Here is a 14,642-nt window from a genome sequence, read left to right as displayed (position 1 = left end):
CTGTGTAATAGATTTTAAATACATTGTGACAACAAATTAATATCTATTACGTCACATGTGCGACAGTCACTACAATAACACCATACTATTATTACCACTAATAATTAATGTTTTTCATTAAAATTGTACGTCGAAATAGCAGGAAAAGTCCCGTTGTTAAATGATATAATTTTGATTCAAAAATGATTCTCAAAAACAAAATAATGAATGAACCAATTAATATTGAATTTTGTCTCAATTAATCTTTACAAAAATATTTTTGTGACTATTCAAATGACCACGACATTTCAAGTTTAATAATGTCTGACATATTTTACGCATAAATGTAAATCAACATTCTTATATTTTCTATAGTTAATTTATTTTTACATAAAATGCATGTACCTATCTAATATCTATATTACTATCTACTTATTTTTATTTACCTATATACCTACTTATTTATTAATGTATTGTTATAATATAATTGAATATATATTATGTAACTATAGGCAGAGGCGCAAACTATAATTCAAATTATGGGGGGGGGGGGGCAAAACAAAAGTATTCAATACCCATTACCCACCTATTAAAAAAAAAATTTCACTGTGCTCACTTACATATAAATAATAATATTAAAATGTATCAAATAAAAATATAATATAATATAAGTGTATTGATATATGCTTATTGTAATGTCTGAAAATTGACCATCGAGTATCAATTAATTGACCACCTACCTACCAAATAAAGGGGTCACTGGGGCAGTTGCCCCCCTGCACCCCTAGATTTGCACCACTGGCTATAGGGCATATGGCTAGGTATAATATAAGACTTTATACATTACTATATATTTCAAAGTACCATCAACCTAGCAATATTATACATATACGTCCTATATCCTATAAAAACTTTCCTTTAATTTTTAGTAGATAATTTATTTCTACAAATAATGCATATTATTATTATAGAAATAAGTGCGTCTACACTCACAGTAGAAATACTAATAAATAATAATATACCAACCCAGCACCCATGCGGGCATTTTTATTTAAATTATTTCATGAATGACCTTACTTAATTTTTTTTTACAAGAAACTGCATATAATAGTTATCGGTACCTACTAAGAAATGTTTTTATTTCAAAGAATTGAGAAGACATATGTATTGGCAGTTATTGTACCATTTGTACTTTGTACCTATAGTACCTACATAATTTTACCTTTAAAAAGATTTCAAGATGGTTTTATAGGTAACGTGTAACAACAAGAATATTGCGATTTGTGATATTTTAACCATATAGATCAGATATGTTGAACCATAACACATGTCACTCAGTGTCAGTGCCACGAGTACGCTCTTTTAGAGACACACTTAACTTGTTTTTTATCATTCAAGATATATAGGATGTAAATACTTTTAAGTATAAAAAGAGCCAAAAGGTTATACAATTATATGACAATCAGGGAAAATAAAATCAACCAACTTTTTCACTGCTCGGGACCCCTTAGTTGCGTCCAGTAAAAAAGGGATTCATGAACTACGTTCCACTATATATTGGTTAGGTAGTAGAATTTTTATTTCATACTCAGGGGTTCTCTGAGGTATATTTATTATTATTCATTAGGGAACTTGGGCTCTGATATTATGATGTTTGATAATAATACAAACTAATTAAAATAATTTAGCCAAAAATTATATTTCAAAAAAATCACTTTTCCTCCATCAATATTATAGACAGAGAATAGTTCAAGCGACAAACGCGTGCGAGTCAATTCACAAAAAATTTAATCGTTTTTTTAATAGTTCCCATCTAAATATTTATACATTTTTAGATGCTTTAAAGATAATTCAAACCGATAGTGTACCTAATGTTAATAAGAAGCTCGCTAATTTCTATACCTACGTCAACATAGGAGACGACACTGATACAACATTTTATTTGTTGAAAGTCAGATGAAAAAATTAAATGAAAATAAAATAACAAGGTTAGATTTTAAAAAAAGCTTACCTACCTAATGTTTGACTGACATTTTGATTAAAAACATTATTATTATCATTATTATTTATTTATTGTATTATGGACTACCTATATTGATTTTGATTAGTTCTAAGTGATTTAACGTTTATTTACTTCTTTATTACATTTGAAACATTATTACATTTTATGTCTACCTGCACTCTGCAATCTTGTTTAAGTGATGTTATTAAATGAATAATTAGTATTTTTTTTTTTATTTAAAATTGTTATTAACCATTTATTACCTGATATAATAAAAAAAGTGAAAATAAATTTATCAGGTTCTAAATGCGATGATCCAAATTTAGTTATGAGACGTTCCTCAAAATTTGGAGGATTCATGTATCGTCACAGGTGTTAGGTCTCTAGTTACATTGTTTGGTGGAAAACTTTTTCATCAGGTAACCTTTTTTGGGAACCTACGTATTAGAATAGAAGTATAATGAGTTAAGAATTATAATGGTGAAATCAGAATTCAGAATTTGTCGATATAGGTCCATAGATATATCTATTTTAATATTTTATAGAACCACAATAGAACTAACTAGGTCTAAAGGTAAGTCACGAGTCACCATTTCACTTACAGATATGTTATCAACAGCTGTGTTTTTCATATCACGTGTAATGTTTATTGATAATAGTCAAACGCATGCTGATAAAATCATAATGCAATTAATGAACTAAGTTTAATCTATACTGGCTATTCTACGACTCTGCGTGCTAACTGCTAAGTGCTAAACAAGTTTTGGAAATTAAATTTCTTTGGGATTTCTTGTTTTTATTATTATCTATTTATTATAAGGAAGATATAAATATATAACAAATAGGCATTATACTAGGTAATTAGAATTTAAATCACTGACTTCAAATTTTAAATTTCACTAACTCGATTCGATCTGAACCCTGATAAAAATCTATTATTCAAGAAATGTTTTATTACGATGACAAAGATTTAATATTTACAACATCGTGGAAATCGTTGTCTGTTAATTCAAAATTTGACGAATCTTTAAAAAGTCTATGGAAAAAAAAGGAAGATGAAGGGCTATTCAGGTACAAATATAAAGAAGAAAATGTAATCATTTTGCCTGGAAAGTATGGGTTTCTCGCAGTTGTAAGTTTATTAGATTTTCTTTACCTATCAGAGATCGGCAATTATTCTTTTCATTGGAATCTGGATGATTAAAATAATAAAATAAACAAGGTATAGACAAATAAATTCTGATAAAAAGTAATAGCAGGTATCTAATGTTTTTTTTTTTGTATTAAAATTTTAAAAATTTACTATTTTATTTGTTACATACATTTATTAACAGGTTTCACAATGAGTTCATAATTTGCCGACCTTTGCACTATACTATAAATACAATTGTAATTTCTCATACTTATTAATTACTAAGTTCTAATAAATTATTATTTCATTAAATATTGTTATTATAGTTGAACATTGATAGAGGTACCAAACGTCGTAAGCCAAACATATTTTCCAGTGTGTTAGAACCATTTAATGACGATTTGTTCAATTTTACAAAAGTTAATGTAGGAGAATATTTATTCAAATTTAGTCATGCATCAAGTATTTCTTCTAGTAAGTTAATAGATAATATATATCGTTATTCAATTAACTAATACTTTATTTCAGAAATGCAACCAAATATTTTTTGAGGGGGGTTCTAGTATATTTGGTTTTGAATGTGTTGTTAAATTTATAATTTGTTATAAATTATAATAAATATAATATAACTAATATTTATTTATTAATTACTATTTTTATTTGCATATACATTAATGTCAAATAAAATTTATCACTTGATATGAATATATTCATATATGATCCAGAATCCCTCGGGTTGTGTAAGTGCCTGTGTTCTGTTTTGATGTTCTTTAGACATGATATAGTCTTCAGATTACCATTACAATATTTCCTGATGTGTTAATTCTGTATATTTATGAATGTACTATATTTTATCCATAAAGTTTTAATAGGAATTTGTGAGTGTTAAACCGCACAAATACCTGTTATAAAAGATCTTTAATTAGAATTTTAGGCATTGTTTAAGGGAATAATAATTATTTCAATTATTAGCCAATATATTAAAAATAAAGTACATAGATTAACAAAAGGCATTAGCTGTAAAAAGCAGTTAATTAATTTTAATTAAAAAGGTGTTAAAGTTATAATTTTCACATAATTATTCAAGATTTAGAAATGTGATTCTAATATAGTTATTATTTCATAAATATTCTATGAAATCATCAATGCAATCATGGAATATTTGGAAGTCATATGAATTATGTTCCTTAAATCAAGAAAAAATAAACAATTTTATATGAAAGATCATTTTTTTTTTAAACTTAATAGGGATATAATAAAAATAGTATTACAACTAAATATTAAGATAACAGTTCTTTAATTACTTTTCACTATACATTTTGTGATTTATTTAGGTACAGATGATACCTTGGCAATAAATACAAGTCCTTTAGGAGACTTTCATTCTTTAATTTTACCAAAACTCAATAGTAAATTACCGCAAGTTATTGATGAATATAGTTTGAATATTGCTATTCAATTGTTACTTCTAAGTGCATCTCCGTAAGTTACCATTCTTATTATCTTATAAGTTATAACAAATGTGTTAAACTATTATACACCCTATTAATTTTTAGGACAATACGTGTTGGGTTCAATAGTTTATGTGCCTTTGCTTCAGTGAATCATCTTCATTTACACTTGTATTATTTACAATATAAAATGTACCTTGAGTATTGTGTAAGTGAAAAAAAAATCTTAAATAAATATTAAATATGTAAATAATATATAATATAAATATTCAGTAAAATGTTTGTAAAACAAAAATAATAAATTTATTAAAATAAATTGCATTATAAGCATCCAGTTAATTTCTGTGAATCTTAAATTATTTAATAGTTTCTTAGTATTATATTTTCAAAATTAAACTGACTTAAAAGAATGTACCCTAATTTATAATTTATGGAATATTTTAACCACTGAATAATACATGACATTTACATGTTATTTAATATTTTTCAGGATATAGAACAATTCAGTGGCCCTTGTCATGTAATTATTGATTATCCTTCCAAAGGATTTGTATTTGTACTGAAAAGCAGCGATATGCTGTCCAATTTTGTCAAGTAAACTCAATATTGTAGTCCTTGTATTAAAGTTGATTAATTATTATTTTTAATTAATTCTAGTATTTTTATGTATTTTAGGACAGTTTATATCATGATTAATTACCTTCAGAAAAAAAATATCCCTCATAATGTTTTCATTACTCGAGCACTAGTTAAAGATTTAAATGTCAGTGATTTTAAAAATTCAAGAAATTGTGTGAGAGTTTTTATTTGGCCAAGAATTTCATCAGGTGATTTTATATACATAAGGCACTTATTTGTATATTATTACTTATTATCTACAAATCTTAAAATAATTATTATCCTGAATAAACTGTTAAATTATCATAGTTGAGGTTATTATTAAATAAATAATTCTTATACATTATATCCTTAGTTTTTCTTAGTTAAACTATTAATTTAATATTTTAGATTCATTTTTAACCCCTGTGCTAGAATTCAAAGGTTAAGAAGACATTTTTTTACAGTTATATTTTGTAATTTTTACCTAAGGTATGTTTCTCATTATTTTTAAAATCTCCATTGTTTTAAATATTATATATATATATAATAAATAGCATATTAGTATATACCATACTGCTATATATTATAAGTGCCATGTTTAATATAAAAATAAGTAACTTTTTTTATTGTTAAAGTATATCATTTATTTTTTTTTTAGTTATTTTACTTCAAAACTGTTTTAACATAATATTAAATGTTAGGTATCACAAGTTTGATTCTGTCATTCTGTACCGGTTCATGCAAAAGTAGTCCACTAGACAAAATCAAATTTTTCCACCCTTAAAATAGTTTAACTTAAAATAAATATAGGTCACTGTTCTAAAAATGCCACCCCTACTAAAGTGTTGCTATAGGCATGTCTAGCTCATCTATACCTTAGCCGACCCTGAATACATATTTATTTTTAATATTAAATAATTAATAATTAAAAACTTTATTTTTTTAAGGGTGTAATGAATTTTAAAACTTAAAACCTATAGTATTTTCATATGAATACTTTTTTATTTTTTTTATTTATGTAAAATATTAATATGTTAACAATAATATTATATACCTATTTTCTAGGGGATAAACGTATGGATAAATTTTCTCCAGCAACTTGTGAATTGTTTGGCCACTTAGTATTTAAAGGTAATTTAAAACATGATTATAAGTTTAGTAATCGTTTTGAGGGTTAGTAGTTGTTAAATTTCTGTTGTATCTAAATTGTTAAAATATTACTTGTTTAATTATATTTAAGTCTTGTATTATGACCATTGACCAATGACCATTACACATAGGGTTAAATGTAACTTAATCATAAAAAACAAAAGTTATGTTGTAGGAAATAATTTATATTAATAAAGTTTTATTATAATCAACATTAATATATTGTGTTATGGAACCAATTTCTATGATTATACTTTAATAGTATTATTCTGTATCCAAATTAACATATTGAACATTTATGAATGGTTTCATCTAAAACCCTTTACAGAAAATCATTTACTTTAATTACAATTACTAGAATGACAAAAATTCAGTGGCGTATTTATGAGTGGGGAGGGGATGGGTGGGTGGGGGGTTCCACCTCTCCCCCCAAAGGCCAAATTGAAGATGTCAAATTTTAAACATATTATCAATAATATAATAATTTGGTATAATATAATATAATAGTTAGTTTATTTTATAAAGCATAATGAAAAAAATAACCTATTTAAAAATAAATATAAATATTGTTAATAATTAAATTGTAATCAAATAATAATAATAACAATCGACCGCACGTCAATGTCGGCACCACACACTTTATATTATGGTATATAAAAAATCTGATGATAATATAATTTGTGAGAACACAATTTACTCTATATTTGAGCATCGGGGGCTCCTAACAAAAAGGTATAATATAATATTATTATGTAATTTTTTTTTATCCGGATTTTTTAATAAATAGTTATAGTTATAGTTATAGTTTTAACCTGTATTTTATTTCTTTAAGATTAAGGACTAATCACTAATAGGTATAATAAAGATTAAAGAGCATTTTATACTAATTTATAAAATTATTTCACTATTATGGCACTCCCAAAAATAAGTTTGTAAATACGCCACTGCAAAAATCTTATGGTTATTTTATGTATACTAACATATAAGTTATGACACTTAGTAATATTTTGTTTCAGATAAATCTGAATTTTCTGAAGTCTCAGAAAATAGTGTTACCAAAATTCTTACAGATGTTACAGAATCTTCATTTTTATTAATTGAAAATGACATAAAAAATTTGTACTTAACAACATGAAGTAAGTTAAAAATAAAAGTTTTGTTGAATAACCAATTTGTTTTACATTTTGTTAAAATCATGTTTATTATAATAATACCTGTAAAACGGTTTTCAGTAAAATTAAGGGATACATTTTCCCTACTTACTAGGTATGTTTACAATTTTATACCCATAGCAACCACTGAATGTAGTCATTACTTGCATTATCAGTGAACTAGTCTTTTAATAATGTTGTGATTTGATTAATGCTATAAAACTATAAAACATTAAACATGGAGCTTTATAGAGTAGATTACACATTGTTAGGCATGGTTTCTTCTAATTGCATGAAGGTTTTGCCGATTTCTCAAAGTGATGCAGCTGAAAAGAAGACACAAAAAGTAACGTGCTATCATAACAAAATATAATTGTGTTTTACTATTAATTTTAACATTAAATGTAGATTATTGTTGGTGATCAAGAAGGTATTGTACAAATGTTTCAAATTCGAAAAGGGAAAATTAACATGTTATTCAAAACACTGCCTGTAGAAAAAATAACTGAAGTTTGTTTAGGAGGAGCTCTTGGTATCTAATAAATTTATTATTCTAATTAAATTTCATGTTAATTAATCAAGATAATTAATACCTTCAAAGGTACTGTTCAAGATAAAATATTTTTATCAATGGGGACATCAGTTCGTGGCTATACTAAAAAGGGCAGAATGTTTCTTAGTTTTGATACTGGATTATTGGAATCAATTAAATGCATGTGAGTATTATATGTGAATTCTGAAAATAATTGATGTATAATTTGTTTGTCGTGATACAATTAATTATTAGTAAATGGTTTTATATTTAATATATTATAAATTATAGGTGTTATGTAAAATATTAAGTTTTACGTAAACTGACTTACCTATTATGAAACAAAATACTGTTATAATTCAATAAAGTAAAAAAAAAAATGTATTTACAATTATCATGTTGTACCTTCATTGTGTTTTAGTAATCCGTTCACAATAACCCCAAATTTTAAATTTTCGTGCATACAATTTAAAAAAAATACTATCTTATTATTAAAAATATTCATTTACATTTCTCTTGAAATTGAGGGGTAATAGTAAATGTCTGGGGATATTTAAATTGTAATTTTCTGAGGTTGTAAATTGGCTAAAATTGTATTGAAAATATATTTATTAGTTGCACTAGTATTGATATACAATGACTATATCAATTTGTGTGTAGTTAGCCATCATAAACATAGCTTAAAAAAATACTTTGTTCGAACCATTTACAATTACCCTGCTTGAATGCTTGAGGCTACTCCTCTTTGGGACTTTTCAAATTAATCATTATCATAATTACTAACTGTAATGAATTTAATATTTGTAAAAATATTTTTATCAGGTATGTGACTGGAAATGAACTTTTGGTATCAGGAAAACATATATTTAGTCACTTTAATGATTGCAAAGACATAAGTACTTATTTATGTCCAGAATTAATAAATAGCATTTTAACATTAGATGTAATAAAGGTATTGTAATAATCTATAAACTATCATTTTAACTTTTATACATTTATTGTTATCTAAGGATGTATATATTTATTTAGATGCAAGGTATAATGCCTATTCTAGCTTGTGCAGATTTATGTATTAGAATACTTGAGGGTTCAACTGTAAAAGAAACATTTTATTTATCATCAGAGCCAACTATTTTACATTTAATGAAAAACAATGGAGGTTCATATGGAAATGAAGTTTTAGTGGGACTGCAAAGTGGTCATATTGTACTTCTTAAAATAGAAAAGTATATTTTAATTTTAAATACTGATAATATTATACTAGTTTTAAAACTTGAAGTTGAAGACATTTATAATTTACATATTAGAAATGCTTCTACGACTATACTTTGGGAAATGGTAACTCAATCAAAGCAAGGAGCAATTACATGTATTGATTGTTATGAATTTAATGGAGAGGATCATCTTTTAATCGGTCGTCAAAGTGGTTCGGTTGAAGTTTATTCATTAGACTCACATTCTGTCCCTATTGAAAAATATAAATATGTAATTTTAATTGATTTTATAATTTTTGACCACTGTCAATCTGTTGTGTATAAATGTTAACATTATTTTAGAGTTGCTCAGAGAGTATAACTTCAATTCAAGGTGGAGCTATAAGATGTTTTGGTATTCCAGAAATTGTTGTCACAACTTTTACAGGTTAAGTTAAATTATTCATTCTACATATTATTATATTATTTAAAGAATGATTATTGTATAATTTTTTCAGGTTGGCTTTTTGGATTAAGTTTCGTTGATCAACATATTGATAAAGAAATTGTATTGGAATCATCAAACATAATTTTGAACGATGAAAAACAAAAAATATTAGATATAAGGTAAACATATTGTCACCGATATATAGTTTAGTTATAAGTATTAATTATTTAATGCATGTACATTTATTAGAATTTTGTATTTTATTTTGTTACTTTCATTGAAACTAGAAAAATATTTAGTTATCATTTAATTCAAATTGAATCTAATCAAGAATGTTGTAGGACTGAAGTAAGTGATCTGGAAAGACAAGTTGCTATAGAAAGAAACAAATATTTGGAATTTACCCAAAAAAGTTCAAGACCTTCTGTTTTACCTTATTTAGCTGTTAAGAACTCTGTGAGAATGATATTATTATTTTTTTATTAAAGTAAAGTTAATAAAGTATATAAATAAAAAATGTTTCACTTTTTTTACAGATGTTTTTGGATTCAGAAAAATTAATTTATCATTTAATCATTGAACTTGAAGCTACTATTGATAATGTTTTATTGCAATGCAATTGTTCAATTAATTTGATTGATATTGAAAACAATAATAATGCTGTAGTGAGCAAAAGTAAATGTAAAGAAGAGGTATAATAGTTTATATTATTATTTATTTATTCAATAATATTTAATTTTGTTATTATTTTCATTTGCATCATTTAACCTATTTAATCAAAACAAGTATAATTTTAGATTTTAAACAAATTTAATAAGAGCTCAAACTAAATAAATTTTTGAGTCCTTGAAGTAGATTGCCAGCTATTCTCTAGAGTCAGGTTGACACTATAGAGGTGAAGCTGACTAGGCCGAACCTCAAAATTTATTTGTGAAATACTCAAATAGGTACCTCATTTGTAGTATATTTTCATGTATTTTTTAGATTCTGAACGAAGTGATGAATGTATTGATTTTACAATGATGTGTGTTTTTTTTTTTTGTGTCGGTGTACAGCATAACTAGTCGAAATAATGCTTCAATTTCAAACTTTGGGGGTGGTTTCCGATGTAAAAGTGAATATCGTTGGTGCATTAATACAGGTCAAAAGTAAACATTTTCCAGTAGTTTTCAAAGAAATCGAGAAATACAAAAAAAAAAATGACAGAAAAACGGGAATTTTTACGCAAAACCAGTTTTCGACCAAATCGATTTTTTTATATGGTTGTAATTCAAAAACTAATCACTGTAAATACTTGAAATTTTCACCAAATGTTTATGTTAGTGTTATCTATATACAGTTTAATTTTCACAAATTTTTGACTTTTTTTGAGTTATTTGTAGACCATTGAAATTTTCAATTTTTTTTAAGTCCCGGTAAAAAAATGTTGGACGACCAAAAAAACTTGAAAATTTAATACAAGGTTCCTTATGAGTTGTTCTTATGGTAGCTAAAAAAAATTAAAAATCGTAAGTCACAATTTTTTTATAAGCGTTTATAGTTCAAATTTTTACGAAATCTGTCGAAAACGCGAAAATTTGCAAGTAATTTTGAAGTTGAAAAATCATAAAAATGTTTGTGTTTATAACTAAGGATTAAAAATATAACACTAAGTTTTCTATTAGTTTTCCTTCAAGTAGAGAAAACTCGAAACATCATTATAGGAAAAATTTTAAGTGCGTTTGAATTTTAAATTTTTACGAAATAGCGTAACGAATAACGATAACGATTTATCCTCAAACGATTTTAAATATTTGTAATTATTCAAAAAGTATAAGTCGTAGATACTTGGAAACTTCACCTATCATATTTTTACAATAGCAGTTGAAAAATAAATGAAATATGTATGAATAATTTTTTTTTAAAAGCATTCAAATTTTGAATTTTTACAAAATACATAAAAATCACGAAAATCCGCAAATTATTTTAAACTAGAAATGCATAAAGTATTTTTCTTTTATATCTAAGATTTGAAAATTTAATACAAGGCTCCTAACATATTTTTACAATAGCAGTTGAAAAATAAAAGAAATATATAGTCACAAATTTTTTTATAAGCATTTACAATTCAAATTTTGACTAAATACATCAAAATTACGGCAATGTTCAAATTATCTTAGATAGAAATTCATGAAAGTTTTTCTTTTTAAAACTAAGATTTGACAAACGTTAATAATCTATAATATATCCTATAAAAAAAAAATAGACAGATAAACCGTCTCCGTTCAAAGTTTTTCGTATACAATGATACCTATCATTGCATTCAAATTTAACCTACCCTAGTCAGAGGTCCACCCCACCCCCAATGTACAGCAGAGTGATATCCACTTACCCGCTTTTTTTTTTTTTTGAATGATAAAATATTATATTCAAAATATCAAATACATTGTATTTTATACTGAAAACAATGTTAAACGTTAAACATTTTTCCATGAATATAATATGATACAATGATAATTTAATACTACCATATAAAACGTTCAATTTAACCCATATTTTCAGTTAATACTATTAAAAATAAATACAGTTTTTGTTATATTTTATATTCATATTAAAATATTTTTGTTTTTTTTTTACAGGATAATAATAAATTATTGATTACTTACAGATGTCAGTTAAATACTACAAAATTAGAATTAAAAATGTGGTCTCATGAGGGTGATCATGGAATTTTAACTCTATACATTACACCCTTACTACAACCTAAATGTTGTCAAGTTTGTAAATTTCCTATCAAGCCACTTTTATATCATCAAAGAACTAAAAAAAATATAGTGTAAGTTGTACAATATATAATAATAATTACCCATGTTTGTAATTAGAAAATTTAGTATTTTAAGCCTTTCTTTTATAAGAAGGTATGGTTTAGATTATAATTAATAATTTTTTAAGTTAAATATTAAAAATAGTGATAAAATATGATTTTTTTAATACTAATACCATTAAAATACTTTTAAAAAATATTTTTTTTTAGATATCAGCCTCAGAGTTTTATGACATTGTGTGGTGGGTTTAGTCTTTCTGAAGCTCATTTGTGGATTTCAAACTGTTTGCCAGGGCTCCCCGAGAAACCAGCTTCTCAAGAGAGTTTGGAGTATTCTTTTGAATCAATAATATTAGATACAGTTTTATTGTGTGAATATAGGTAGTTTATTTAATCATGTTTAGATGCCATTAACCTAGATAAAATAATTTTACTTTTATGTTATTATTTCAGTCGGGGATCTATAAACATAAAGACTGACAATATTACTGCAATTTCAATCCTCAAGGACAACTTCAGTAGAGATGCTACTAGGAAAAATATTAAATTGGACATGACTTATGGTTTGTGTATTATATCACCTAGCATAATTTATAGTTCATTGAAAACACATGCTTATTGTATACAGAAATATCAGAAGGTAGTTTAACATTGATGATTGATGCGATTGTTTCTAAATTGAAAACTGACATAAAAAATGACAAAACATTGAAGCTTATTAATGCTATAAAACAACTATCTGTCAATCCTAATACAAATGGAGAATCACTTACAAAAGAGTATTTACTAATGGTTTCAAATGAAGACAAATTGAAACAAGAAGTACTTCAGAGACCATCACGCATGCAGCGTTTACAAGGTGTGATAATTAAATGAAATTACTTTTTAAATTAAAATTTTTTTAGCTATCTATTATTTATTTTACTTTTGATGTTTTAGCTATTATGTTGGCATTGTTTGATGATTGGCACAAATTGAGAGGGTTAAATGTGAAACCTAACTCACGAGAAGATTTACAAGAAGCTCTACAGACAAGCAATACATTGGACTCATTAATCAGCATGTTTGAACTTTAAATATTTTTTATATCTAATTAATTTAATAAAGTAATAGATACATAAATCATATATTTTGCATTACTCTCTCTCTTTATATCTATATCTATCTTTATATATGTTACGGTAAATGATGTAAAACATGCAAATTACGTAATTAACCGGTAATTATCGTAAATATATATACAAAATGGAGATTTTCGATTTTCACCAAATAAATTGGTAAATGTTATGTATAATACTACAATTTGTCAATAACACAACTTTGTTAGACGTGTGTTATAACTAACGTGTATTTGTGAACTCAATAATAACTGAATTACGTTCACTGTGGAGTGACGTTAAAATCGTCCACGGAAATCCTCAGCATAGCCAATGTCAAGGTTCTAAACAGAGATATAAAAGATATGCTTGCCACTTGGATGGCACAAAATAATACAAAGGACTGGCCAAATGCTTAAAATGTATTCAATTTCAAAAAAATCGCGCTTTCCATTGAGGTACTAATTTATATTATAATTAACTTAACCTATTTATACTATAATCAAGTTTTAATTTTTTTTCTATACATGTTAGTTTGTATACCTATAATTTTTCACATAATATTATGTATTATTATTACTATACATAAAAGTATTGGTAGATCACCGTATGAAGCGATGTCCAGCAAGAGTATAGGATTAGCCTCAATTGGTATTCCAACATATGATGTTGAAAGTTTGTGTCAGAGGAGGACATTGAATCAATTCTACTACGAACACTCAAAATTGTGATGAAGACACTGAAAGTCTAAGCGATGGATACTGTGAAAATTATACAAAAGATGAAGCAAAACTTGGTTTGTTTTTATATAATTTTTTTCATTAAATTAAGTTAAAATCATTTAAAATGTTTTAGTTAATTAACAACAAATCAAAATAACGAACGAACGAAAAAAATCAGTCTCATGTTTGCAAAACAAGCAGAAAAGATGTTAAGTCATCATCATCTCGATTTGATCCACTCGAAATAGGTTCAACCGTTGAAGAATCGATACCTGCAGATGTAGATCGTGCTCCGCGTAATTTATTAGCAGTCGTTAGTCGTTATACATGTCGAAAATTATCTTTACAAATTAGGAGAGTATCCACATATAAATTATTCAAAT

At 25.6% G+C, this 14,642-nt stretch overlaps 2 protein-coding genes across 3 annotated transcripts; both read left to right on the top strand.

Annotated features, from left to right (window-relative positions):
- Nucleotides 1-2,654: 2,654 nt before the first annotated feature.
- LOC107161738 (GDP-D-glucose phosphorylase 1) lies at nucleotides 2,655-7,687 on the top strand. 2 transcript variants are annotated; one of them, XM_089226615.1, is made up of 9 exons: nucleotides 2,655-2,838; nucleotides 2,926-3,113; nucleotides 3,440-3,587; nucleotides 4,448-4,595; nucleotides 4,670-4,772; nucleotides 5,055-5,158; nucleotides 5,240-5,391; nucleotides 6,230-6,295; nucleotides 7,330-7,484. In XM_089226615.1, exons 2-9 carry the CDS (start codon nucleotides 2,928-2,930, stop codon nucleotides 7,446-7,448), a joined length of 1,026 nt encoding a protein of 341 aa, XP_089082741.1. In that variant the 5' UTR covers nucleotides 2,655-2,838; nucleotides 2,926-2,927; the 3' UTR covers nucleotides 7,449-7,484. The 2 variants fall into 2 exon arrangements, with proteins under 2 accessions (XP_089082741.1, XP_089082740.1); XM_089226614.1 differs by adding an exon at nucleotides 7,546-7,687 and having other exon boundaries at nucleotides 2,656-3,113; nucleotides 7,330-7,449.
- On the top strand, nucleotides 7,671-13,567 carry LOC107171562 (BBSome complex member BBS7-like). The gene is made up of 15 exons (XM_089226613.1): nucleotides 7,671-7,810; nucleotides 7,873-7,996; nucleotides 8,066-8,180; nucleotides 8,819-8,948; nucleotides 9,026-9,222; nucleotides 9,304-9,481; nucleotides 9,553-9,637; nucleotides 9,708-9,816; nucleotides 9,979-10,093; nucleotides 10,174-10,329; nucleotides 12,256-12,452; nucleotides 12,651-12,821; nucleotides 12,894-13,003; nucleotides 13,069-13,299; nucleotides 13,380-13,567. The coding sequence occupies exons 1-15, from the start codon at nucleotides 7,703-7,705 to the stop codon at nucleotides 13,514-13,516; spliced, it is 2,163 nt and encodes a 720-aa protein (XP_089082739.1). The 5' UTR covers nucleotides 7,671-7,702; the 3' UTR covers nucleotides 13,517-13,567.
- The last annotated feature ends 1,075 nt before the right edge of the window (nucleotides 13,568-14,642 follow it).

The sequence above is a fragment of the Diuraphis noxia genome, unplaced genomic scaffold (genome assembly GCF_037042655.1).
Source record: "Diuraphis noxia isolate RWA-SAM2 unplaced genomic scaffold, SU_Dnox_SAM2 contig0004, whole genome shotgun sequence".
In the NCBI taxonomy this organism is placed as follows: domain Eukaryota; kingdom Metazoa; phylum Arthropoda; class Insecta; order Hemiptera; family Aphididae; genus Diuraphis; species Diuraphis noxia.
The sequence above is the reverse complement of the archived record's forward strand: the minus strand, read 5'-3'. Positions and strand labels throughout refer to the sequence as shown.